Below are 27818 nucleotides of genomic sequence, written 5' to 3' on the forward strand. Positions count from 1 at the left end.
TGTCTGGCTGCTGTGGGCCTGGAGCAGTGTGAACAGGCAAGAAGGGCCTACTGTGCGTGTCTGGCTGCTGTGGGCCTGGCGCAGTGTGAACAGGCAGGAAGGGCCTACTGTGCGTGTCTGGCTGCTGTGGGCCTGGCGCAGTGTGAACTGGCAGGAAGGGCCTACTGTGCGTGTCTGGCTGCTGTGGGCCTGGCGCAGTGTGAACTGGCCCCAGGAGCTGGGGGCCTCATAGAATTGCTGTGTTTTAAAGATGTTTTATGTTTCTTCTTCACTGAACACACAAAAAAATCAGCTTCCAGGCATTCTGCCAAACAACTCTATGTCTGGAAAAGAACAAATGGGAAGAGCAGGAATTGAAGACTGAGCAATCGAAATACAAAAAGGAAGAGCAAAACATCAGCCGAAATGCAAAAGATTAGAGAAGAGAGAGAGTATGCAAGATTCAGGGTGGTGGAGGTCGTTGATTTTCAGCAGCAAATAGGTGTCCAGTTGGAAGAGAATAAAAACCCACGTTCTCGGGACGCCTGGGTGGCTCGGTCGGTTGGGCGTCCGACTTCAGCTCGGGTCATGATCTCATAGCTCATGAGTTGGGGACCCGCACTGGGCTCTGTGCTGATGGCTCAGACCTGGAGCCTGCTTCAGATTCTGTGTCTCCTCCTCTCTGTGCTCTCTCTCTCTGAAAGATAAATAAACATTTACAAAAAACCTAAAAACCACATTCTCTACCCACGGGAGAGTGGTGAAGGAGAAGGACCAGCAGGCGGGACCCTGAGTGTGAGGAGGGCGTGGGTGCTGGTAAGCACACTGAGTGAGCAGCTACCTGGGTCACAGGGGAGTCGCCCTAAGATGAGAGTGGAGCTGGACCCTGAGGGGTGAGTCGTTGCTGGAAAGGAGGTGAGGAAAGGCCTGGCAGGCAGAGGAGGTACCAGATGGAGGCTGGCCCCTCCAAGGGATGCAAGCTGGCTCTTACTCACAAAGTACGAGGGGCAGTCAGTTTCCAAAGATGCAAAGGACAGAATGTGATGTATTGAACACGTGCTTGCTCCATGGGCCCTGCGGGCAGAGGTTGAGCCAGCAGTGGGCCTCTGGCACCGTCACGTGCTTAACCCACCTAACCGCGTGCTTAGCCCACCTAAGAAAGTGGGCTATTAAGCAGATCTTAATGTGTCCAGCAGAGCACGGTGTCCTGGGAGTAGGAGAGAAAGAAGAGAAGTCGTTGAATCAAGCCAGGTTTTCGGTTTCTCTTGGTGAGTGGAGCAGAAAGACGGGTGGGCAAGCAAAGTGTCTGGAGGTCCTGACGTGGACGTACTTAAAGTGCTGGGGTGTTTCAGGGGCGCCTGGGTGGCTCGGTCGGTTGGGCGTCCGACTTCGGCTCAGGTCATGATCTCACGGTCCGTGGGTTCGAGCCCCGCGTCGGGCTCTGTGCTGACCGCTCAGAGCCTGGAGCCTGTTTCAGATTCTGTGTCTCCTTCTCTCTCTGCCCCTCCCCTGTTCATGCTCTGTCTCTCTCTGTCTCAAAAATAAATAAACGTTAAAAAAAAAAATGAAAAAAAAAAGTGCTGGGGTGTTTCTAGGCTAGAAATAAGGTGAGTATTCAGGGGATTAATTAGGAAAAGATGGACGAGAGCCACAAGATTGGGGAGTTCTAGATGGGAGCAAGGAACAGGTGGAATGGGGCGAAGAATGTGGTGATCGTGGAAAGTGCTCACTTTCCTAAATTGTCCTGTTCTAAACGTATGGTCACTAAAGCAACTGCAAGATCTTTTCTCACATTTGATTTGAAAAACCTTCAGGTCACACAGGCATTTGTGTCTATGAGTTCATTTTAGTATTGTGTAGGTCTTTTGGATACGCTAGAAATAATCTTCAGAAAGATGAAAAACAAGTTTTGAAATAAAATCTGATTACAGACATTAAAATTTCTATTTTGTTATATCATCTTTAGATTTTCAAGAGAAGGGGCAAAGGGGAGAAATGGGGTTTCAAGGGAGGTTTCTTTTTAACAGAAAAAATTTGGGCATATTTACATACATTTGAAAGTACTGAGTGTTTCATTTTAGAGAAATGAGTCTTGAGTTACTGAAATTTTTTTTCTTCCTAGCCGATCACAATGTCAGTAACCTCTAATCTGTGATCTGATCATTCAGAATTCACTGGGGAATAAATAATTTGTCTTTTGAATCAGATATGAAATTTTGCTTATATTATTGAAGATCTAAATAAGGTACCAATCTATGTTTAAAATTTTAATTTAGTTGTGGAGTAAATAATTATCAAAAGCTGTGTGACTCTCTTCACTAACTACCCTGTCTCTCTAAACACAGCATTAGGCATATGAGAATCTGGCAGTATGACTTGAGACAGATTCAGTGTCAATACAAAAAGTATAACTCCTAAGCAAAACACAGAGTAACCGTAAATTGCTTCAAAAAACCTAAGAATGTCACAGCTTGAAGATATTTCTTATGTTTTAAGGGTAAGCTTGTACCTAAGAAAGTGGGCTATTAAGCAGATCTTAAGTATTTTGTGAGATTTTAATAGTTCTTTTATTATAGAGGTTGAATTTCAAAGTTTACCTTTTTTCCTCCCAAAATAGTTCAAGTCCAGCCATTACAGAGTAAAACTAACACAGGATATAGCCCTTCGGTGGGTTCCCTCCTCCCCCCCCCCCCCCCCCCCCGGGTCTAAGACCTCAACTTTCACCTCACGAGCATATTTGCTTTATAAGCAGTGGTTACGCTGCACCTGAGTGGAAGTGCCCCCTGGGTATTTACTAAGGCCTGAGGACCCTGGTGGAGGGCAGGCTGGGAACCCTTTGTTTACAGAACAACTTTGTCTTTTCTCTCATAGAATCAAGGTAAGGAGCAATGTGCACCCAGCTCTTAGGAGAGTAGGAGCAGTAAGCCTTAAGCGCTACACAGTAATGTTAATTAAAAAAATCAACATTTAGGAGCACCTGTGTGGCTCAGTCGGTTAGGCACCCGACTCTTGATTTTGGCTCAGGTCACGATCTCACGGTTCCTTGAGTTCGAGCCCTGCGTAGGGCTCCACGCTGACGGTGTGGAGCCTGCTTGGGATTCTGCCTTCCTCTCTCTCTGCCCCTCCCTTGCTCCCTCCCTCTCTCTCTCTCTCTCTTTCTGTCTCAAAGATAAATAAATAAGCTTTTAAAAAAAAATCAGCATTTACTTGTATTCACCTTCAAGGGAATATCATTTATTCTTTTAAACTCATCTTCTTGTTCTAGCGCGTAAGGTCCGGCAGAGATGGCAGTGGAGGCTCCCGCAGCAGAAGAGAGGGCAGTGCCGGCAGTGGTGAGTACTTCCTGTTTCCTTGGCGCACTGGATTTGACAGACGTCTAGCACACGGGCCTCAACATCTTGAATAATCAGAAAGAATGCCTTTTGTTCTGTACGCAGTAAAACCTCACTCCCTCCAACTAATTTTGTAAGCGTTCTGTTATGTGAGTGATGGTGAATGTTAGTGGATTTTACTTCTTCAGTAAGCATATCTGTTTCTGCTAAGTGGTTAATAAATAAGGTCATGCTGAATAGATTACCATAGATGTCCATGCTAATGAGGTTTTACTGTGTTACATTTTGTTAATTTACCTTTTAGGGCAGTGCAATGAGAAGTAAGATGGCCTTCTAGAATGCTGGCAGTGCTGAGTATACTTTAGTGTAGAAATCGTGCCAGTCTGGGCATTAGGAGACATGATTCTAGTTCCTGTCTTGATCACGACAGCCGTCTCCCTTTGGACCAGCCACATAAATGCCGTAGGCTTTAAGTGATTTCTAAATTTCTTTGCATCGCTCAGTTCCTTGACTTCGACCACTTGTCACAGCATTACTTAGTAACAAGGTTGTTAAGTTTTCCTTCCCGTTTTCCTCATCATCAAAATCTGCCTTCTCTGTCCACGTCAGAGGAATAGTATAAGTTAAACTTAGTAGAAATTTGGTGGTTTTAAAGAAACGGATTGGAAAAATAAAGGCTAAATTGGGATGTGTAAATACATGTACATTCTCTCATATCTGTATGTAGCACTGTCCTGCAGACGTGACCCGGGTCCGTGCCCCTGCCCCTTTCATTCATTCGCAAACGTTTATTAGATGCATACCAGGTGCCAGATAAATACTGTGCTAAGTGCCAGAGACATAGGGATGAGTAAAACACGGTCCCTGTGCTCAGGGAAATTAAAATCTAGTTGGAAGGACACACAGGTCTCAGGCGCTGCTGAGAATGCTACTGACTTTCCTGGGGATACAAACTGCAGCTGGGACAAAGATTCTTTCCTGAGATCTGAGCTCTGCTTGGCCAGATGGGTTTAAGCAGTTACGATCATCAGGGGCATCTCGTTCTGGCAAGAGAGTTTGATTCTCTGAGGATCAGTCCGGCTTTTCCAGCTGAACCTCACAGTCCTCGCCTGTTTACCCTCAGGTCCCAGGAGTAGTTACCCACGGCCTCAGAAAGTAGCAGCTGCCGCCTGCCGTCTGTGTCCCTTGCACGCCAAGGGCAGTTTGCCGCTTCGAGGAGTAGCCATTTCCTACCTCGTCAGCCCCCCGTGGTCGTGATGGGCGTTGACCTTCCCATACTGTCCCCTAACCCTCAGATGTGGCCTCCGCTCTGTTACCCCTGCCCCACCCCTGCTTCAGTGTGTTCACTCAACTCTCTGGGGTTGGATTTAACTGAGTCCTGGGTCTGAAAGATCTGTCCCAGCAGTTCTCATAAGCGGGCGACGGCCATGCAGGCCTGCAGCCTCTTATCCAAAGTCTGTGGGGCCAAGCGTGTTGTGGAATTCAGCATCTTTTGGAGTTTAGAAACCTTCTGTGGTGCTTTACCCATATATAATACCCGTGGGGTGCACCTCACAATCAGAACTGTTACTGATTCGGGAAAACACATGGGTAATTACACTAAGGTTAAAAAATGGCTAAAAATAGCTTCAGGTCAAGTCGGGGTTTATGCCCATGAAGTTTACATGTTGCCACCTGAAAACTTGGCTTTCCGAGCTCTTTGGAACTGGGAGTTGTGGAGAGGGATCGTGGACTTGCATGTACCAGCAATGTCCCTAGTGGCGAAGGGTCGGCACACAAGCCTGTGGGCATCAGCTGAGAGGAACGTGGAAGGTTCAGCAGACGTCTCGCCGCTGCTGCTTCATCCTTGCTCTTAGGAAGCAGGCGGCCTGTGATAGGAGCTTTTCTTGAAATTGAGTGTCCCTTCAGGAGTCACTGTCTTGGTAACCCTAGCGGAGTGCTAAGTGTTGATCGAAGTTCTTTATTAAAGTTTATTAAAGATGGATTCACCATCTTCTAAGTTTTTTACACTTCCCTCTAAAAATCTTAAACTCAGAGGCGCCTGGGTGGCTCAGTCACTTAAGCCTCCGACTCTTGATCTGGGCTCAGGTCATGAGCTTACGGTTTGTGAGATCAAGCCCCTCGCTGGGGGCTTGGGGCCTGCTTAGGGTTCTCGCTCTCCCTGTCTGCCCCTCCCGCCCCCACACATGCACATCCTCTCTCAAAAAAAAAATCAACTTTTTTTAGTGTGAGATTCAAACAAAGTAATTATAAAAAAATCAAAATCTGAAGTTCAGAGTCACCAGCCAGTCCCTCCCAGAACGACTCCCAGCAGTCTTGTATTAAGTTCTCAGAGCCTTCTCTGGTAATTCACAAGCTTGCAGAATGTCGCCAGTGTTAGCCTCTAGACCTGAGCCTGAGTTACCCGGATGTCTTCAGCTTGAAGTCTGCTTCAGAAACATCAGGACCTCCTAACAGGATGCCAGGGCGTGCCTGGTTGGTGCTGAAGCAGAGCCCAGAGGACAGCGTCCCCAGTTCCACCCCAAGAAACTCTGCCCAGACCGTCGTCTGCCTCTCACAAACATCAGAAGGATCAGGGTGTGCCTCAGAGGCCACTGAGGGGCCAGACCCCCCGACACCAAGAGTTTTGCTCAGCCTCCCGAGGTGACCTCTCCCCAGTGAGACTCCTTAAACCACACCGTGTCTCAGAACACATGCAGCGCCTCAGCTGGGCCTGGCGCCTCCACCGCAGTCAGGGTCAGGGTAGCAGAGGCAGACAGCTGAGGCCGCCCGGGATCTGACAACCGAGCGCAGAGACGGAGAGGCCTTGCCGTTCCAAATTCGCCCCCTGGCCCTGGCCCTGGCCCTGGCCCTCACCCCCTGCTGTTTTCTTGTTCAATAATTTTTCCTTTCTCTCATCTATTCCATTTCAGTCCAACACAAATAGTCAGTCCTAGTGCACAAATACGCCTTATCCTCACAGGAGGGAATTTTGGAGTAGAAACTGGGTTATTGACACATTTTTACAAGCTGGGTGTCATGTTGCCTGGCTCTCTTGGCACAAGTTTAAAGTATTAAATACTTCCTTTTCAGGGTCCTTGCTTGCTTGCTTTCTTCCCCCACCATTTGACGTTTTGTTCCTTATTTCCTGGTCCCTTGAGTTACATGGCATCCCAGACTTCTTCATTCGCTCCTGCAGCCCGAATTCGATGCCTCTTTCAGTGACCTTGCTGGTTCCACCGCAACACTTTTCCGAGAATCGCGTCTTCTGCCTTTTTTCTCCAGCTCGTGGCACAGGCCACGGTGCAGGCTGTCCTGGCCTTGAAGTCTGAACAAACCCTGCTGTGGATGCCTCTCACTTCCTCTTTCCCCTCCCCTCACGGGCCCTTTCAGAGCATCCAGCAAGCACGCTGCGAATGCACCCTCACCCTCTCCGGCGGTCTCCCCGCCACTCACCGTGTGCATATGGCCGCTTGCCTAGTTATTGTAACCCCACAGGTGACAGGCCCCCGTCTTAACCATCTTCCACCTCTACGTGTGAGACCTCAAGATGCACATTTCTGTCTTTATGTGGAAATATTTGGCACTTCCGTCCGGGTTAGGCCCACGGGTCAGTTAGTGGAAAGGAATGATTTCCCAAATGCATGCAAAAGAGGCCAGCCTTAAGCTGCTAAAGTAAATGCCGTGCCTACAACTAGACTTTTTCAAGTATTGCCCGGGAAAGAGGACCATAAGGAATTTACATATCGCAATATGTGAAATAGCGATTTCTGAAAGGATTAGCAGGAGTCCTTGAAAATTGTCCTTTTTTAAGGGCGCCTGGGTGACTCAGCCAGTTGAGCATCCGACTCTTGATTTCGGCTCGGGTCATGATCCCAGGGTCTTGGGATCGAGCCCCGAGTCAGGCGCCGAGCGTGGAGCCTGCTTGAGATTCTCTCTCTGCCCCTCCCCCACTCGCTCACACGTGAGTGCGTGCTCACTGTCTCCTCTCTCACCCATACAAAATTTCCAAAAAAGAAGAAAATGTTCCTTTCTTGTGGATCAGGCTGGTCCCACGGCAGCCTTGTTTTTGCTGTTATTTTGCTTAATGAGCCTCGGCGCCCATCCTCTTTGGTGGCTCTCCAATTTGAGCACGTGTCAGAGTCACCTGGAAGGCTTGTGAAAACAGCCTGCCGAGCTCCTAGCCCAGCATTTCTGAACCAGTCTGGGCCGTGCCCAGGAATTTGCATTTCTGACAAGGTCCCCGCTGATGCTGATCTTAAAGGAGATATTACAAGAGTAAATGTGACGTGGTGCATGCGGAAAGGTCGCTGCTGTCATTACCACCAAATGTAACTTCTTCGTAGTGGCAGTCATCCAGCCTCTGGCTTCATGCCCTCGCTCTGTCACTCCCGAGCGTACTACCCTGGGAGGTGGTTTGAGCTTGAAACTAACTTAAAATTACGTGCACGCCCACGGAAGGGGCTCAGTGCAAATACTCAGTGCTGAGGAGCTATTATTATTATTACTTGGTTACGAACTGCATCGAAAAGCAATAGTGTCTGGTTTAGAATATTGAATATCCATTCCAGGATTTTCAGTACTTTAGTTTGTTTTTGTAGAATTAACTTAAGATGAAATGAACTTGTTTTAACTGGTTGAAGTAGAAATGCATTACTCTTTTAAGTGCCACATTTTGGGTTAAGGTTTTAGCTGTTCAGTGCCAAAACATCAAACAATTCAGAAAAAAAGGCACGCTGACAGTCAACTCACACAAAGAGAGCTGTATTCGACCCGTTCCAAGTCTCCAAGGTCAGCCTCTGTATGCTCTGCTGGATAAGCCAGATGAGAGGAGGAATCCTATGCCTGCCTAGTGAGCTGGCTTGCATTAAAAGGCCAGGAAATCCGCAGAACGCATCTGCTTCCCACGTGTATCTGTCCTCGGGAAACAAGAGTGCCTTCTTGTAAGGCATCGTCCATTTCAGCATGATGGTTGCATCTTGTGACTTGAGTACTGTGTTTGTCATTAAGGTTTCATTTTAAAATCATTTTTATTTACTCTGTGTGATAATAGTTTGCTGCATTTTTTCATTTAATTTTTATCATGTCTTGGGTGTGAACTTTTCCTGTGAAAATGTATCTCTTAATTTTACACAAAAAATAATTTTATAATGAAAACGAGTAGGATAATATGACTCAGTGGACAGAAATTTCCTTTAAGGTCAACTTTTTGAGGAACCTATCTTTTGTAAAGTACACTGTGACCATGTTCTAGTTTTAAAAACTGAAGTTTTAAGGTTATAGTCCAAAGACGAGTACGTTTTTGACCAGAAGACCTTCTGACAGTTTTGCGAGCCTCAGTGGTGTCACAGGCAGAGGGAAGAGCTCATGCTTAGTGCCCACCGCCTCTGGATGAACGAAAGATTACGGCCTAAGGAGGTGAGGCAGGAGAGGCACATGTGAATACACCTAAGTTCAAAGAATCCAATCAGCAAAATGTAGCTGATGTCTAGGAAGAAAGACAGCGAGTATGCCCGGGGCAAAAAAGCCCAGAGAAGCCAGAGGCACTGAGGGCTCTTATTTCTCAAGACAGTCACTCCTGTCTGGTCCGGTTACCCCCAACTTACCCCAGAAAGCCAAGGAGCAATTTTGCCGGATTCCCCGGAATGTAAGCATTTGGAAGCTGATCTGTAACACAAAGCGAGCTTCTTCGGTAGCAGTGACTGTTGCCAGAGGGTCGATAGCACTCACTACAGCGCCGAAGCATTCCCTGGGTCACAGATTGTGAAGAGGTCTCCTTGTGTCAGTCTGCCTTGCTGGTGTCCCCTGCTAATGGACCGCCTGCTTTCTGGTGCAGGGATTCTCTGAGCCAGGGGGTCGGCACACTCTTTCTGTGGAGAGCCTGGTGGTAGAGAGCTGGGGCTCCAGGGCTGTACCTTACACTTGCTGTGTTGCAAAGGCAGGCACGCAGAGACGACACGGAAGTGACCGAGTGCGGCTGGCCTCTCTGAAGCTTCAGCTTTGGACGCTGAAATGTGAATGTCATATAAATTTCGTGGGTCACAAAATATTTTTCCCAGCCATTTAAAAACGTACAAACTACTCTTAGCTCACTAGATGTTCAAGAACAGGGATGGGCCAGGTTTGGCACCCACACTGTAGTTGTGCTAATTCTTGTTTTCTTGCTCCAGACCAGACTCTCCATGAATATTCCTGGGGGTGACAGGTGGAGACCTGGGGGTTGTCTTCTTGATCAAAGTACTGGTTTTAGCTATCTAATCCAAGCATACAGCTTGTGCAATAAGGTTCTGTATCACTGACGTTTCCTCTTAAAGCTGTCTTAGCTGTCCCAGCCACCTCCAAATATGTGGCGCACATATTAACAGAGCGTATGAGGCTTTGTGTCTTCAACATAACATACTACTTTGCTCTGGCCCTTAGCTTATTGTCCTGCATTTGAGGTCATTGTAATTAATTCCTCAGTGTCTGTGGACCCTTTTTTCCAAGTCACTGCATCTTACATTATCTTGAGCACATTACTTAATCTTTTTGTCACAGTTTCCTCGTCAGTAAAATGGGACCGAAAATAGGACCTACCTAATAGGGTTACTGAGAGGGAGAGATGCATTAATACATAGAAAGCACTTAAGACAGGGACAGCTGGGTGGCTCAGTCGGTTGAGCATCTGACTCTTGGTTTCGGCTCAGGTCATGATCTCACAGTTTCAAGGGTTGGAGGCCCACATCGGGTTCCATGCTGACGGTGCAGAGCCTGCTTGGCATTCTGTCTTCCTCTCTTTCTGCTCCTCCCAGACTCGCGATGTTTCTGTCTCTCTCAAAATAAATAAATAAACTTAAAAAAAAAAAAAAAAGAAAGGAAGGAAGAAAGCACTTAAGACAGTGCCTGACACAGAAGGCACTTGATAAGGGCGATTCCTGTTTGACCAGGGAGACTGTGGGCAGTATCTGAAGTTCAGTTCTGTTGTCCACATCTGTGTATAGTGAGGGGCCACTCCTCATCTCTACTCAACATGTGATCTTGGAGTTTGTTACTTTCAGTGTTTTTCCTACCACCACAAGATCACACTTATCCATGCGTGAAGATAAATGTCAAGTGTACTTCTGTCTTACCATAGAGTTTATAGAAAGGTGTTTTTTGTTTTTTTTTTTAACAAAAATACTAGAAATTGTATATACAAGTGAGTGTTGGTTTTTGAAGTTACCAGTTTGGAAAACTGAATATTCCAATAATGCTTTAACCAAAACATTCATTAAAAAAAAAATCATGAAACTCTTCTTTTGGGATTTCCATCAGAGGCAAATTACAAAAAGCGCAGGAAATCCAATCTAAACATTTTACTGATATATGTAATATATGTATTCAAATCTGATAAAATATATAAAACAAATGTATATTACACATATCTGTAAAATATATATACACATTTTATATGTACACACACACACACACACACATATTCCGTCCGTTGCTTTTTTTTTCTTTCTTGTATTTCTATCAACAAATAAGCATGTATCAAGTTCCTGACCATAGCAGGTATTCAATAAATACCAATTCCCTTTCAGCTTGTCTTTCTTCCATATGTTTTTCATATACCAGGTACTAAGCATTTCAGATATACAAAATAGAATTTTAAAAATGTAATAAACCATTTCTCTACTTTGCTTACGTCTTCACTGATTCCCTCCACAGCCTCTTTCAACTGAGTGTTACCTATTACAGTAGCTACCACAATCACCTTTTCCAATGTTGATACATCCCTGTTAGCTGTTCTGTTGGATAATAATACAATTAGCTTACTAGGAGTAGAAGGTAAGGGGTGAAGTTAAACTGAGAATCACAGCTGTAACAATATGAAAATGAGGGAAAGTTTTCACAGTAAAATTAGGTCCAAGCAATGGGTCTTGTAAAATTATGCGGGATTAAAGCATTTCAGCTGACGATGCCATTCTCTTTTAGATGGTAGGGCTTGGGAAGGTACTTTGGATCCATAGCTATGCTACGCTGCCCCTTAACTTTCAAAAGGGGCAGAGGCAAAGGAATATCAGCTTTTTTGTAACAAGAGTATAGATCGCTTGCAAGTCTGACTACAAAATACCTAGAAGTAAATTGGACAATAGATTCATGCTGAAGGTCTCAAAAGTGCTGTCTGATGTTCTTCCATACTTCTAGATATAAACAAAACTTTCTTTATGCTTAAGGAATAAGAGAAGATCTTCCATAGTGATTGCATCTTTGTAGGTGCTAAAGTGAGTATTATCTTGGAGAGGGAGGAGAGAGAGAGACCAAAAAAAAAAAAAAAAATTTAATGTCTAATGGATAGTGAAATCCAGTAAAATGGATAGTTTACAGCTCACCAAAAGAGAATCATTTAAAATTTTTTTTTGTTTATTTATTCTTGAGAGAGAGAGTGTGTGACAGAGCATGAGCGGGGGAGGGACAGAGAGAGGAGACACAGAATCCAAAGCAGGTTCCAGGCTCCAAGCTGTCAGCACAGAGCCCAATGCGGGGCTCAAACTCATGAACCACGAGATCATGACCTGAGCTGAAGTCAGACGCTTAACCAACTGAGTCACCCAGGAGCTCCAAGAGAATAATTTAAGAAGAGTGAAAAACAGAGAACAATCTGAGTGTTGATGGGAGGGTGGGGGAGAGGCATTGAGGAGGACACTTGTTGGGATGAGCACTGGGTGTAGTATGTAAGCGATGAACCGTGGGAATCTACCCCAAAAACCAAGAACACACTTTACACACTGTATGTTAGTCAATTTGACAATAAATTATATTTTAAAAAAAAGAAGAAGAAGAAGAGATTGAAAAGAGTAAGGGGGGGCACCTGGGTTGCACAGTCGGCTAAGTGTCCCAACTTTGGCTCAGATCATGATCTCACGGTTCGGGAGTTTGAGCCCCGCGTCGGGCTCTGTGCTGATGCCTCAGAGCCTGGAGCCTGCTTCAGATTCTGTGTCTCCTCTCTCTGCCTCTCCCCCCCTCATGCTCTCTCTCTCTCTCTCTCTCTCTCAAGAATAAATAAACATTTAAAAACATTTTTTTTTTTTAATAGAAAAGAGTAAGGGACACTGTGTTTGTAACATGTTCAGAGGGAAAGGGGTAGCACTTTCAAAAAAACAAGAAACTGATAGGGGACAGTTGATAGTCTCCCCAGCTTAAGGGAGGGAGTTGGATGTTGGAGAATTATCGGAAATGTATTGGTTAATTGGACCTGGAAAACTAAAAAGGCCATAAGAGTTTCCAATTAAGATAGTGTGGGTAACCCTGAGGCGTGTGGTCTCAGTATGCTGCTGGAGGCCAAAATCAGATTCCAATGATTTAAAGAGCATATGGGATGCAGGAAGGTGGACAGCTGTTGTCTCCTGTACGGTGGTAAATATGAAGCATCATGTAGCATTGCCAAGAATTAAAGAAATGTAAATTAAGCTATAAAATTATCAATGATTTTTTTAAAAGGATAATTCTTTAGGATACCGAGGATGAGATGAGATGGGTATTCTTTTATAAGTTAAGTACTTCTGGTGGGAGCTCTAAGTGCTATGCCTTGTTGGGAATGTTTAGTAATCTTCATTAAAGACCTTTAAAATGTCCATATCCTAGATTCAGACAAAGAGCTACATACACACATATATTGATCACATTATCGGTGACAGAAAACACGAGAATGAGCTAAATGTTCAACTGGAAATAATTCCAGGTTTAATTCTGCTCTCTACAGTTGTATCACTCTGTGGCAATTGTTACTGGCAATTGTCTCCACTGTGGGGACATCTGACATCGTGCTTCCTTGCCCAAGCTTTAAGGGAGTTATGTTGCCATCAGAAGTCCCGAAGCCTTTGAACATTTAATATTTAATATAACAGTTTCTGGAGATGATACAACTTTTGAAAAAGAATCTTATTTGCAACTAGAGTGTAGTGAACAACAGTAATTATACAGTGTGGTTTCTCTTTACTTTTTTATAATTCATACAAAAGTGTTAAAAGCGTACTGAAATCAATAGGAAAAAAACGAGAAAATCAGATATTTTATTGGGTTTTTCAAATGCGCTAAAGGTGTGGCATCATGGAAATTATGTGTAGTAACTGTTTGAGGTAAGAGTCACCTCAGAGGACAAAGGACCTGCGGGGGTGGCCCCGTCCCTTTGCCTCTGCCACACGTGGGGCAACGCCAGGCACTGAGTACAACACTATTAAGTCCCATCAGATTTTTAAAATCTTGTTGGTGGCACGAAAGATAAAGAAATCTACATGCTTGTCTTATTTTCACATTACTCCTGCAAGTGTGCTACAGACTCCGTTTTGTAAAATCTTTGCCATAATCTGATTCTGTTTAAAGAATTATCAAAAACGACGTATATTGTTTTTCATCTTCTCTCTGTAGTTACTTTCTTCTGCCTTCATTTTATCTACAATTATAAATAATTTTCATACTCTTAACCATATTCTTTCTAAATAAGTAACGGCTGTCTTCCCTTGGAAAGTGAATTCATTTTTATTTGAAGAGAATGTATGGTGAAAGTTGATGTAGTCAGCCTCTTAACTTGACTTAATTTGTTCCATGAATAGAGCCTATGTTATAAAACTCACTGTTCTACTGGAACAGAAAAGAAACTCTTATATTTTAAAACCTTAACTTTTCTAAAATGTTACAAACAGTTCACCTCTTAGTATGAGTTGGCCTTGTAGAAACATTGGTCAAGGCAGGATGTAGTCTCCCTTCTAGCAGAAGTATCATGGGATTTTTCCCAAGTCTCAAGATTGCAGGCTTGCTTTATAAGACAAGATTATTATAAGACAAGGCTATTCTGGGCATATGAGAAGGGTCTGAAACATAGGGCTATGAAAAGAGATTTTGAGTTTACTTTGTCTGGATATTTATCATTATTAAGACTGCCATATTCTGTAGAATCTGCCAAGCTGCTAAGCTTGGAATAGCATATGGCAGGAATGCACATATGAATACAGCCGTACTTACTCGTGTAAACTCACAGCTGTATGGGAAGTGCCACACTTTACATGGATTCTTTGCCAAAGAGGCATACTCGTAGAATGGGCAAGGACTAGGCCGGCAGTCAGGCAACCTGGGTTTTGCTGATGGCCTTGCCACTAACTGTGAACTCTCGAACAAGTGACTTTACCTCTTTAAGCGTGTTTTCTCATATGAAAAATAAAGAGGTCAGACTTAAGTTTTTTAGTTATTCATATGTGTGCTCCTGCTTACTGAAATTATTACTTCTATTTCTGACAGTAAGATGGACTGAATATTCAAGGAAACTCCTCCAGGAATAGCACTCCTAAAAGTGGTGAATTGAATATTGGGGGGGGGGAGGGGGGGGGAAGAGGAAGGAAATAAGAAAATGAAAAAAAACCTTGTAAATGCATGGCTGAGTTGGCAAGAAAAAGGGAAATTCTTAGGGCGCCTGGATGCCTCAGTCGGTTAAGCATCCAGCTCTTGATTTTGGCACAGGTCGTGATCTCGTGGTTCCTGAGATCAAGTGCCCCGTCAGGCTCTGTGCTGACAGGGTGAGTCTGCTCGGGATTCTCTCCCTCCTTCTCCATCTGCCCCTTGCCCCTCTCATTCTCTCTCCCTCTCTCTTAAAATAAGTAAAAAAAACATTTTTAAGGGAAATTCTTTGGAGATTCCAATGAATAGAAAATTTAAACCCAAAGGAGTAAATGCAAGAGCTGGCCTTTGTCCTAGCTAGTCCCTAGTGGCCTAGATCCTGGGTCTAGAAGCCATTCATGGGGAACAAGAGAGAACAGCCAGGGGCCCCCAAAACGTCAGGAGTCAGATCAAAGAATCCCTTCATAACGCCAGGACTCCCAGTAAGAAATACTGGCAGTGGGTCAACTAGAAAAGAATCCACCCCGCAGAGGACGGTTTCCACCTTGGCACTCCTGGAATGCAAAAAACAGGAAAAGCTCCCTGGAAAATCCCTAACCTTAAGCCCTCAATCACAGAGTTTGGGAGACAGAGTATGTATCACCCGTGTGTGGCCTGCGGAACCCCAAGCTGAAAGCTGGGCTTAAAGTGGAACTGTTGGTGCTGCTCCCAGGTGCCTAGGAGACACAGGCTTGGACCCACTCCAAAGGAGTATGCTGTAGACAAGCCTCAAACAAGGCCTTCAGGTAAAGTTACAAAGAACAGGAACACACGATGAAAAACAAAGGGCGGGGGTGGGGGGGTACCTGGGTGGCTCAGTCAGTTGCACCTCTGACTTTGGCTCGGGTCACGATCTCATGGTTCGTGAGTTCCAGCACTGCGTCGTGCTGTGTGCTGTCGGCACAGAGCCCGCTCAGATCCTGTCTCCCTCGCTGCCCCTCTCCCCCTCAAAAATAAATTTTAAAAATTAAATGCAATGAAAGTCTTGGGGCTCATGGGTGGTTCAGTCAGTTGACTGTCTGATTTTGGCTCAGGTCATGATCTCATGGTTCATGAGTTCAAGTCCCACATTGGGCACTTGCTGTCAGCGTGGAGCCCACTTCAGATCCTGTGTCCCCCTATCTCTCTGCACCTCCCCCACTCATGCACTCTCTCTCAAAAATAAACATTGAAAAAAGTCTGGATACATGAAGATAAAGCACTATGAATGCTCAACAAAAGAAACTGTAGAATCCAATTTTCAAAGACTAAAGATATTTTTTAAATGTTAATTTGTTTATTTGGAGAGGGAGAGAGAGAATCCCAAGCAGGCTCTGTGCTGACAGCACCCCAGAGACTACAGATATTTTAATTATCAGATACAAATATGTTTTAAGGGGCACTTGGCTGACTCAGTCGGTGGAGCATGTGACTCTTGATCTCAGGGTTGTGAGTTCAAGCCCCACATTGGGTGTAGAGATTGCTTAAAAATAAAATCCTGGGGCGCCTGGGTGGCTCGGTTAGTTAAGCATCTGACTCTTGGCATTCGGCTCAGGTCATGATCTTGCAGTTCATGAAATCAGGCCCCGTGTCGTGCTCTGCACTGACAGCATAGAGCTGCTTGGGATTCCTGCGCTCCTTGCCCACCCCCCATCTCTCTCTCAAAATAAATAAATTTTTAAAAAATATATATATATTTTTTAAGTGACAATATAGATATCTTTTGTTATCTGAACTGAATAGATTCAAAATAGATTCAAAAAAATAGATAATTTTTTTTAAATGTGGTTGTTATCCTCAGGTATCTGAACTCTTAAAACACTTAAACACTTGCTATCTACAATTTAAGATTTGGGGAGCCCGTGTGGCTCAGTTGGCTGAGCATCAGACTTCGGCTCAGGTCGTGATCTCACGGTTCCTGAGTTCGAGCCCTGCGTCGGGCTCTGTGCTGACAGCTCAGAGCCTGGAGCCTGCTGTGGATTCTGTGTCTCCCTCTCTTTCTGCCTCTCCCCCACTCACACTCTGTCTTTCTCTCTCAAAAATAAATAAACATTAAAAAAATTTAAAAGTAATAATAAACTAAAATTTAAAACTCAAATAACACAGATTTCCTCACTGTCCAAATTCTCACTATACAATCCCAGAAATCAGATTCAAAATAGTGGGGAATTCTTGTGTGTTTTAAGTATGGTAAAGTGATAAAAGAATATAGAAGTTACTAGGCAGATTGGAAAGAACCAAATACAACTTCCAAAAATGAAAATATAATTGAAATTAGAAATTCCTCTATTAAAAAGGTTAGATGGCTTAAACCAAGGGTTGGAAAACTACAGCCTGCAGATCAAATCTGGCTTGAGCCACCACCTGTTTTTGGCAGTAAAGTTTTCCTGGAGCACAGCCATGCTCAATCTGATTTCATGCTGCAATAGAAACCATATGGCATGCAAAGCATCAAACGTTTGCTATTTGACCCTTTACAGAAAAAGTTTGTTGGCCCTAAATAGCTCATTAGATCAGATAAAGAGAGAATGCATGACCTGGAAGACAGAGCTGAAAAATTACCCAGAATGCAGGACAGAGGGTCACAGTGATGGAAAATAGGAGAGATTAAAGGACATGAAGGATGTAGTGAAAAGATCTAACCTACATATATAATTGGGTGACTCTAACCCACAAACTGTGAGATCATGACCCGAGCTGAAGTCAGACACTTAACTGACTGAGCCACCCAGGCACCCCTATATTGTAGATTTTTTAAAAATCAAGATAAAACGAAATTCCTGGACTACAGTAACATTTAAGGCAGAGATATAAGTTGTAATAGAATAAAGCATTCAAAGACCTTGGCTTTGTTTGGGAGGAGAGTAAGGATACTGATTAATTTTAAAATTTGTTAAATATATGTGTTAAAATGCCTAAAATGTTTAGTAAATATAAAAATAATTGAAATGGGATGTATAGCTTCCAAACTAGTAGAAGGGAAATATTCAAATAAACAGGTAAAACAGATGTTGTATGTGACTCCAGAAATGTGGACATTAAAAGTTTTCCTTTTGATAGATATGTAGCAGTGGAACAAAATATAGTGTCTGGAAATAGACTCATACATAATCAATTAACCTTTAACAAAAATGCAAAAACAGTTTTATGGAAAGAGGATAGTCTTTTCAACAAGCAGGGCTGGATTTATTGGACATCCACATGTAAAAAAATTAACGTTGATCAACAAATTACACCATATAGAAAAATTAACTCAAATAGATCATAGCCTAAATATAAAACTGAAAACTATAAACACGCAGAAGAAAACACAGGAGAAAATCTTTGTGACTTTGGATTAGCCAAAGATTTCTTAAGATACGACATTAAAAGCATGATCCATAAAATTTTTTTAAATGGATAAATTGAACTTCATCAAAATTAACATTTGCTTCTCAAAAGACACACGAGTGAAAAGGCAGGACGCCTGGGTGGCGCAGTTAGTTAAGCGTCTGACTCTTGATCTCAGCTCAGGTCTTGATCTCAGAGTCGCGAGTTCAATCTCTGCATTGGGCTCAATGCTGGGTGTGGATCTTACTTTAAAAAAAAAAAAAAAAAGTGAAAGGCAAGCCAAAATAGAAAATATTTGCAGAACACGTATCTGACAAGGGACTAGAATATAAAAAAAGCTCTTACAACTTAATAGTAAGAAAACGACCCAATTTGGTTTTTGGTTTTTGGGTTTTTTGGATCAGGAAAATATTTGAACAGGCACTTTACTGAGGAAGGTATATGGATGGCCACATATCTGATAAGGCTTAATATTCTAAAATTTATAAAGAACTTCTACAACTCAGTAACAAAAAAACCATAGACTTTTAAATGGGCTGAAGAACAACTGAATAGACATTCTTCCAAAGGAGGCATACAGATGGTTAACAGACACATGAAAAAATGTTTAACGTCGCTAATCACCAGAATCACAATGAGTTACCACCTCACACCTGTTAGAATGACTGTCATCAAAATGACAAGAGGTGACAAGTGTTGGCAGGGATGTAGAAAAAAAGGGAACCCTTGTGCACTGTTGATGGGAATGTAAATTGGTGCAGCCACCATGGAAAATAATGTGGAGACTCTTGAAAATTTTAAAAATAGGGACACCTGGTGGCTCAGTCAGTTAAGCATCCAACTCTTGATCTTGGCTCAGGTTATGATCTCACAGTTTGTGAGTTTGAGCCCTGTGTCGGTCTCTCTGCTGACAGCGCAGACCCCCCTTGGGATTCTCCCCCGCCCCTCTCTCTCTCTCTCTTTGCACTCCCCCTCTTGTGTTCTCCCTCTCTATAAATAAATAAAATTTAAAATATGTTAAAAATAGGGGCACCTAGGAGGCTCAGTCCATTAAGCATCTGACTCTTGGTATCAGCTCAGGTCATGATCTCATGGTTTGCGAGTTCAAGCCCCGCATCGGGTTTCTCTCTCTCCCTCTCTCTCTGCCCTCCTCCACATTCTCTGTCTCTCAAAATAAATAAACTTTAAAAATTAATTAATTAATAAAAAAATATATATTTAAAAGAAAAAATAATAAAAAAAAATAAAATAAAATAATCTATTAAAAATACAATGATCATATGATCCCAACAATCTCACTTCTGGGTATGTATCCAGAGGAAATGAAAACAGGATATTAGTGGGTCATAAAATCAAGTAGTGATCGGGGCATCTGCGTGGCTCAGTTGGTTAAGCATCCAAGTCTCGATCTCACTTCAAGCTCCTAGTCAGGCTCCGCACTGGCAGTGCAGAGCCTGCATGGGATTCTGTCTCCCTCTCTCACTGCCTTTCCCCTGCTCACTCTCTCAAAATAAGTAAACGTTAAAAAAAAAAAAGAGGCAGATCTACACTCCCATATTCACTGCAGCATTATTTACAGTAGCCAAGATGCAGAAACTAAGTGTCTGTCAGCAGATGAAAAGATAAAGAAGATGGGGAGTATCTATACAATAGAGTATTGATCACCCATGAGAAATAAGGAAATCCTGACATTTGCAACAACATGAATGAAACCTGAAGGCATTATGCTAAGTGAGGTAAGTCGGAAAAAGACAAATACTGTTTGATATCACTTGTATGTGGAATAAAAGAGCCAATCTTGTAGGAACGGAGAGAAGAATCATGGTCACTGTGGTTACCAGGGGTCGAGGGAGATGTTGGATACAAACTTCCAGTTAGAAAATAAGTAAGTTCTGGGGATCTAATGTACAGCGTTGTGATTACAGTTAACAGCGCTGTATCATAGGGGCGCCTGGGTGGCTCAGTTGGTTAAGTGTCCAACTCTTGATTTTGGCTCAGGTCATGATCTCGCGGTTTGTGAGTTCAAGCCCCGCATCAGGCTTTGTGCTGACAGTCCAGAGCTGGCTTGGAATTCTCTCTCTCCGTCTCTCTACCCCTCCCCTGCTCATGCACACTCTCTCTCTCTCCCTCTCTCTCTCAAAATTTTGAAAGTTTATAAAAATTTAAAAAAATACATTGTATTATATACTTAAAAGCTGCTAAGATCTTAAATGTTCTCAGTGCAAAAAAAAAAAGATAATATGTGACATGATGGAGGTGTTAACTGGTGCTGTGGTAGCAACCAAATTGCAACATATACGTGTAGCAAACGGTCACATTGTATACCATGAGTTTACACAATGCTAGATGTCGGTTACATCTCAGTAAAGCTGGGGTGGGGTTAATCTCCATAATACATGAATGTTGATATGCCCCCGCCATCACCTCCACAACACCCAAACATACACTCATTCTCTGTACTGCTACAGATTTTTGTACTGCTATAGATTTACTGTTATCCACAGAGATTTAGGAAGGGTAAACATGTATCCTCAACATTCTTGGAAGAATGCACCATTCTTACTGTTTAAGATACACTCTAAGTTATCAAAACATTTTAACTAAGGGTATACAAATGAAAAATAAGCCCATGAAAAGATGGTCAATCATTAATCATTGGGGAAATGCAGATTAAAACTAGATACCCAGTAGAATGACTAAAATTAAAAAGACTGTCCATAGCAAGTGATGGTGAGGATGTGGAATAATTGTTACTCACTGCTGATGGAATGTAAAATGGGACAGCCATTGTAGCAAGTAGTTTGACAGTTTTTTTTAAAGTTAGACATACACTGAACCATACTATCTAGCCATTCTACTTCTAGGAATTTACTCGAGAGAAACTAAAGTATGTGCCCACACAAAGACTTGTACACAAATTATCCATAGCAGCTTTATTTCAAATAGCCCCAAACTGGAAGCAACCCGTAAGTCATCAACAGGGGACTTGATAAACTGTGATGTATCTGTACAACTCCTCGGCAATTGAATGGAAGGATACATACAACAACATAGCTGAATCTCTGCTGAGTGAAAGCTTTGGGAGTCGGATGCTGTAGCTGGTTGAGCTGTTACTGAAAGTGAGGCATTCAGGGCATCTGGGGGGCTAGGCTGGTTAAGCATCTGGCTCTTGATTTCGGCTCAGGTCGTGATCTCCCGGTTCATGAGATCGAGCCCCATGTCAGGCTCCACACTGACGGCACAGAGCCTGCTTGGGATTCTCTGCCTCCCTCTCTCTCTCTCTCTCTCTGCCGCTCTGCTGCTTTGCTCTCTTTCTCTCTCTAAATAAATAAACATTAAAAAAAGTGAGGCATTGAAATCTCTTACTATTATTGTGTTACTGCCTTTTCTTCTTTCAGTTCTGTCCTTGTTTGCTTCATATATTGGTTGCTCAGCTGTTAAGGTGCATATATAATTGTTATAACTTCCTGGTGAATTGGCCCTTTGATCATTATATAATGTCCTTCTGTGTCTTTTTGATCATTTTCGACTTAAAGTCTATTTTTGAAATAAGTATGGACACTCCTGTTTTCTTTCAGTTCCCATTTACATGGAATATCTTTTTTTATCTATTCACTTTCAGCCTGTGTATGTCATTATATGTGAAGTTTGTCTCTTATAAATAGCATATAGTTGGATTTTTTTTTTTTACCCATCAGCCACTCTGTGTCTTTTTATTGGGGAGTTTAATCCATTCACATTTAAAATAATTACATATAGGGAAGTACTTAACTATTATCATTATGTTAAATTTTTTGTGTGCTTTATAGTTATTTTGTCCTTTATCTTCCTTGCTGCCTACCTTTTTGTGTCTTTGTGGGGCTTGGGGGGTTTTGTTTTGTTTTGTTCTGTAGTAGCATACTTTGATTCCTTTCTCATTTTCCTCTGTTCCTCTCCTATAGGCATTTTCTTTTTGGTTACCGTGGGAATTACCTAAAACATTCTATAGTTATAACAATCTATTTTAAACTAGTAACAACTTCAATCACATACAAAAACTTTACTCCTTTACATTGCCCCATCACTGTGTATCAATGTTACAAATTACATCTTTTTATAATTTGTATTCTTTAACATAGTTGCAGTTATTTTTATGCTTCTGTATCCTATATCTGAATTAAAAATGACTTCTGTACTACCATGACAGTATTTCAGGATTCAGTGCTTATGTATATTTACCTTTACAGAGAGCTTTATGTTTTCATATGATTTTCTGTTCCAGTCTAGTGTCCTTTTGTTTCAACTTGAAGGATTCTGTTTAGCAATTCGTGCAAGCCAGAACTAGTGGTGATAAACTCTCCCAGCTTTTGTTTATCCAGAAAAGTCTTTACTTCTCTGTCCTTTCCGAAGGACAGTTTCCCCAAATATAGTATTCTTGGTTGGCAGATTTTTCTTCCAGCACTTTGAATGTATCATCTCACTCCTTTCTAGCCTATAATGTTTCTGCTTGGAAATCTGATAATTGTATGGTTGGTCCTTTGTTTATGATGAATTAGCTTTTCTCTTGCTGGTTTTAAGATTCTTTGTCTTTGAATTGCCAGTTTGATTGTGTGTCTCAATGTGGTATTTTTTAGGTCCATCCTATTTGGAGTTCTTTGAGCTTCTTGAATTTGGATATTCATTTCCTTTCTCATATTTGGAAAATTTTCATACATTATTTCTTCAAATAATCTCTCTGTTCCATTCTTTCTCTCTTCTCCTTCTAGGACTCCTGTAATATGTATCCTGATACGTTGATGCCCCATGATCTGAATTTTGTTCCGTAATTCTCTTAGGCTTTCTTCACTTTTCTTTATTTTTTTCTTTTTGTTCTTCTGATACGGTAATTTCAAATGACCTGTCTCTGAGTTCAGAGATCCTTTATTCTGCTTGATCACATCTGCTTTTGAACCCTTGTAGTGAATTTTTCAATTCAGTTATTGTATCCTTCAGCTCCAGAATTTCTATTTGGTCCTTTTCAGTTTCTGTCTTAGTTGATGGTTTACTTTTGTCTATGCTTCATGTTCTTGATTTCATTTATTGTCTGTCTATGTTCTCTTGTAGCACACTGACCTTATTTAAGACAATCATTTTGAATTTTTTGTCAGGTAATCAAATCAACGGATCGTCCTTTCCTCAGGGTCAGTTTCCGAAGATTCACTTTCTTTCTTTCGTCGGGCCATGCTTTCATGTTTTCTGTGATTTCTTCATTTGAAGAAATAGCCACTTTTCTCTGGTTTTGGGGGGCTGGCTTCGTACAGGGAAAACCGTCACCAATCAGTCCCACTGGAGACTATGGGGGTCTCCGAGTTTCTACAGTATGCGTCTTCTCTCAGCCTCTACGTGTAATTTCCCAGTTAGGTTTCAGGATTCGTAATCTCTTCTTCCTCTGGGGTCCGTGTGGGGTGCTGCAGGCTCTCCAGCAGCCAGTAAGCTCCTGAGCCCTCTTGTTCTCCGCAGCCCCCGTGCACTCAAGGTATGCCAGTTCCTCGTCAGTGCTGGGGAGACCGGGCCCTGGGGATTCCCCCAGCCCTGCCTAAAGCCGGAATGTTGGCTGTATGTTCCACTCGAATCTTTGAGCTGGACACTTCCCCTGGTCGCGGCCGGCTGTGCAGCTTCTGGGTGCCGTGGGGGGAGGTACTCAGTGCACCAAACCGCTGAGCTCTTTCGTTCTCATCCAGCGAGTACGCCGGTTCCTCGTCAGCACCCCGAGTCCGGCAAGACCGAAACCAGTGTCTCAGGCAGCACCCCGAGAGACGAAAATGCCGGAGGCGTGTTCCGCTCTTCTTTGTCCCCTCCCAAGGGAGACGTTGCATGTTGGGCTTTTTCTCCCAGTCGTGAGCTACGCGGGCTTGGGATAGCGGCTGACCCAGGTGAAATCGAATGGCCTTTCTTACCTGTTTCAGTGCAGTTGTCCTTGGACTTGAGTTTTCCTGGGGTGCTGTAACTTCCTGAGTGGTTTCCGGAGTTCTCATAAAGGCTTTTAGGATTGCATGTTGTCAGATTGGTACCTTTGTGCGGGAGAAAGGTGGGAGGCTTCCCACTCTGACCACGAAGCTGTTAACTGTTGATATATACTACATTAATCTCAGAAAATTTGTTCATCTCCCTTACTAATCTAGTCTTTTTTAACTCTTGACCATTTTAATAGGCATTGTTGAATCTTACATTTAGAATTATGTGAAGATTTAAATTATGTAATACTTGATACCTCCAAAAGAAGTAATGTAGCACTCTTAAGTTACCCAGCATGTAAAAATAAACTTACTGAAGCCATCACAAAGCATTAGAACCAGAACATTACTGCTCTGCCTACCTATGTGCTTCTTCCCACTCCGTCTCCTGCCTTCCCCACCGGTAGCCACTATGAGGGTTTTTTTCTGTTTTATATACATTCAGGTTTATATTTGTTTAGTTTCTTGCCTTTTCACAATGTTATCAGGATGTAAACACTAGATTTAATTTTACTTGTTTTAACCTTTCTAAAAATGGTATCACTCAGTATGTAGTGATCTGACTTTATTTTTCTCACTTAATATGTTTCTAAGGTTAAGTAAACTTAAATAATTTTATGTTTATTGACCAGTTGTATTGTTTTGTTTTGTTTTTTTTTTGAGAGTTGTCTATATACATTGTCCATTTCATGGGGGTATTATTTTTTTTTCTGGTATAGGTAAGCTTGAAGGATACTTATTACTCTAAATTCTGTGATTCTAAGATTTTCCCTAATAAAAAGTATCATTTGGAAGTCTTAGTGTTAATTGATTGATAATTCAGATAAATTGATCTCCATATTCTTGTTTTTGGAAGCTATTTGTTAACTCTTCTCTAGGAAATAGTAACTGTTATTTGTTGCAGTACTGAGATGAATATAATAACCTGATTTATTATTTAGCCATAAAACCCCACCTAGACTTACAAGTGCTTATCGATCCATTTGTCCCTCCCCATGTGTGGCAGTGTCACTCCTTGAAGTTGATTGAAAATTATGAAATAAGGATATTCGCAATATATTCCCTCTCTGGCGTTTATAATTATAGGAAGCGTTTAAAAACTGTATTCATGGGGCGGGGGGGGGCGCCTGGCTGGCTCAGTCAGAGGAGCACGTGACTCTCAATCTAGGGATCATGGCTTTGGGCCCCACGTTGGGTGTAGAGATTACTTACAAATAAAAATCTTTAAAACAAAAAAATCAGTATTCATGGCTTTTCAAGTTGGACATTTGAAGTTTTTGTACGGAGTCAGTTTTTATTTTTTTAAGGTTTGCTCTTTCCACAGGATTGGAATGCTTTAGTGTGTTGGGATTTCAGAAGGCCTACAGATGTCTGAGGGAATGTGAGAGTTTTGTTTTACTCATATATATGACTTATATCTATATGAAAAGTGAAAAAGAAATATTGCCTAAAGCAACGGTTTTCAAATTTTTGACCTGAGCTCACTCAAGCACTTTGAAAGATAACCATTTACACCTACAGATGGAAAAGATGAGCTCAACTGTAACAAAAAATTAGGAGCAAAATAAAAACAAAAACAAAAAAACAATGTATACAACCATTCAGTGCCTAAAACTAAGCATTTCATTTTCCAGTAATAACAATGGGGGGAAATGGTTATGTTTTCTGTAAGAATTTAGAGAGAAATTTGGCCACCATTAAAATGTGGGGATCTTAAAGACCATCTTGTTTTAGTTTATTCCCGGAGACATTATCAATATACTAAAATATAAAGTATAGTCAGAAAATAAATGATCAGTGGATGTTGATAGACAGACTACTCTCATTTTTCACTTTTGTGAAGCTCCCATAATAGGAAAAAATAACATTGTGGGAATTTTAAGGGAAGGAAATAAAAACGATGGGGCTAGAGGAGTGTTTCTTTGAAAAATATGATAGAAGTTCAAGGTTAAGAATTACTACTAATGTTTCCTAGTACCGTGAGTGTTCGACCCGGTCTGAAAATCTTCAGTGCTATGGATTGCAGGATTTCCCATGGCAGCCAGTCCGTGTTTGGATGCTACAGTCCTCTTAGTTTTTCCTCATACTGAGCCAAAACGTGTTCTCCACAGGGCGAATCTAATCCTGAAGAAGGTGACTACACGGTCTCTGTCCTCTCCTACCTCTTCTGCTGTGTTTCATTTGATGTGATTTTAGGGCCACTCACCAGCCTTGATAACGAGGTTGATGATACAGCTCATACTGATCTTACGACTTCCTATTTGTTTTTTCTCCAGCTGCTCTTTGTTCTTTACTAGGGATATTCGTCAGCGTGGTCTCTAACTTCTCACCGGTGAATCTACAAAATTGAAACCTGTAAGCGTCCATGCGAAAGAACGCATACAAAGACTACTTTCGAGTGCTGTTTTATCTATGTTATAGATTCTCAAGAAGAGATTCCTTTTAAGTTTCAGAAAACCAGAATTATATCCCTCAGAAGGTGGCTTCCAAACGAAACGTGTTTCTTGGCAAATAAGTATACGTTAAGATTCGTAATGTAGTGTTCTGTGTTCTCAACGTGTCGAATGCATTTTTATCTTTGTGTTTTCAGATAGTGGCCAGAACTGCAGTGCCAGTAGTAAAGGTGAACGACTAAGCGTCAAACTCAGAGCCTTACCTGGGACAAATGAACCTTATGAAAGTAGCAGTAACAAAGAAATAGGCAAGTGCTGGTGCCCCCCCCTCCCCAGTTCCTACAGGCATAACAGGTCTGGAGAAGATTTGGTGAGATGGCAAAATGTGTAACTGGGCATTGAGAATGTTTTGTGTACAGACAAAGTTTTAGATGATCTGGGAGAGCATTTCTGTTCACTCAGTTCAGTGTAGAGTATGAGACTAACTGGTTTCACGTCTGTTTTCTTTTTTCTGTATTATTCTAATATAACCATTTATTTTGAAACCTAGATGCCTCCTATGTGGATCCACTGGGCCCTCAAATAGAAAGACCAAAAACTGCAGCAAAAAAAAGAATTGACGAGGATGATTTTGCTGATGAAGAGTTAGGAGATGATTTGCTTCCAGAATAATAGACACTTAAAATGTTACTTACTAAAGGAAAGAAATTGCCTTATAAGATAATACTTATATGAAACTTTGGAATAAATACCCCAGTTTTAATTTTGTACACTGTCAAAACTTTAAATAAGTGTATTCTGTTCTATGAGATGGGTGTAAGTTTTGTTTTGTTTTATGTGGAATAAAGATATGTGAAACTAATACTTCAGGCTAGTGAGTTCCTTCCTTACTCTTAAAAACATTGACCATACTAAGAAATGCAGTTTGTAGCACTGCCTAGTACCTACATACATGTAAGTATGTGGGCGTGTTCATAAAAATTCACTGTTAGTACTGGAGTGTGTGCTCATACTTTCTGTGATTTCATTAAAACAGTGTTAGCAATGAAAACACTACATTGATTCCATGGTTCACAGCCTATAATATACAGTGTTAGGACTGTATATCGTGGATGAATGTGTAGTTAAACTAAATTACTTGGAGTTTAGAAACTGTTAAGTCTTGGGGCTCCTGGGTGGCTCAGTCAGTTAAGCGTCTTGATTTCGGCTCATGAAATGATCTCACGATTCGTGAGATCGAGCCCGCCATCGGGCTCAGTGCAGAGCCTGCTTAGGATTCTCTTCCTCCTCTCTCTTTGCCCCTCCCCTGCTCACATTCTCTCTCCCTAAATAAATAAATAAACATTTAAAAAAAAGAAAGAAACTGTTAAGTGTTTGGAAGTTTTGCCTCATGGGGGTTGTAATACTGTTGAAAACAGTTATGTTTTGGAGGCAGTTCAAAGTATAGTAAGAGAAAATCAAAC

At 42.1% G+C, this 27818-nt stretch overlaps 1 protein-coding gene across 2 annotated transcripts in view; it reads left to right on the top strand.

The window, feature by feature from the left end:
- IFT88 (intraflagellar transport 88) overlaps positions 1-27217 on the top strand; it is a 130683-nt gene extending 103466 nt beyond the window's left edge. For both annotated transcript variants that reach the window (XM_049647336.1, XM_049647337.1), the window contains 3 exons: positions 3245-3311; positions 26553-26663; positions 26906-27217. In XM_049647336.1, coding sequence (XP_049503293.1) covers positions 3245-3311; positions 26553-26663; positions 26906-27027 — 300 coding nt within the window. In that variant the 3' untranslated portion in view covers positions 27028-27217. The remainder of the gene's footprint in view (positions 1-3244; positions 3312-26552; positions 26664-26905) is intronic.
- Positions 27218-27818: the final 601 nt, after the last annotated feature.

This window comes from Panthera uncia (genome assembly GCF_023721935.1).
Source record: "Panthera uncia isolate 11264 chromosome A1 unlocalized genomic scaffold, Puncia_PCG_1.0 HiC_scaffold_16, whole genome shotgun sequence".
In the NCBI taxonomy this organism is placed as follows: Eukaryota; Metazoa; Chordata; class Mammalia; order Carnivora; family Felidae; genus Panthera; species Panthera uncia.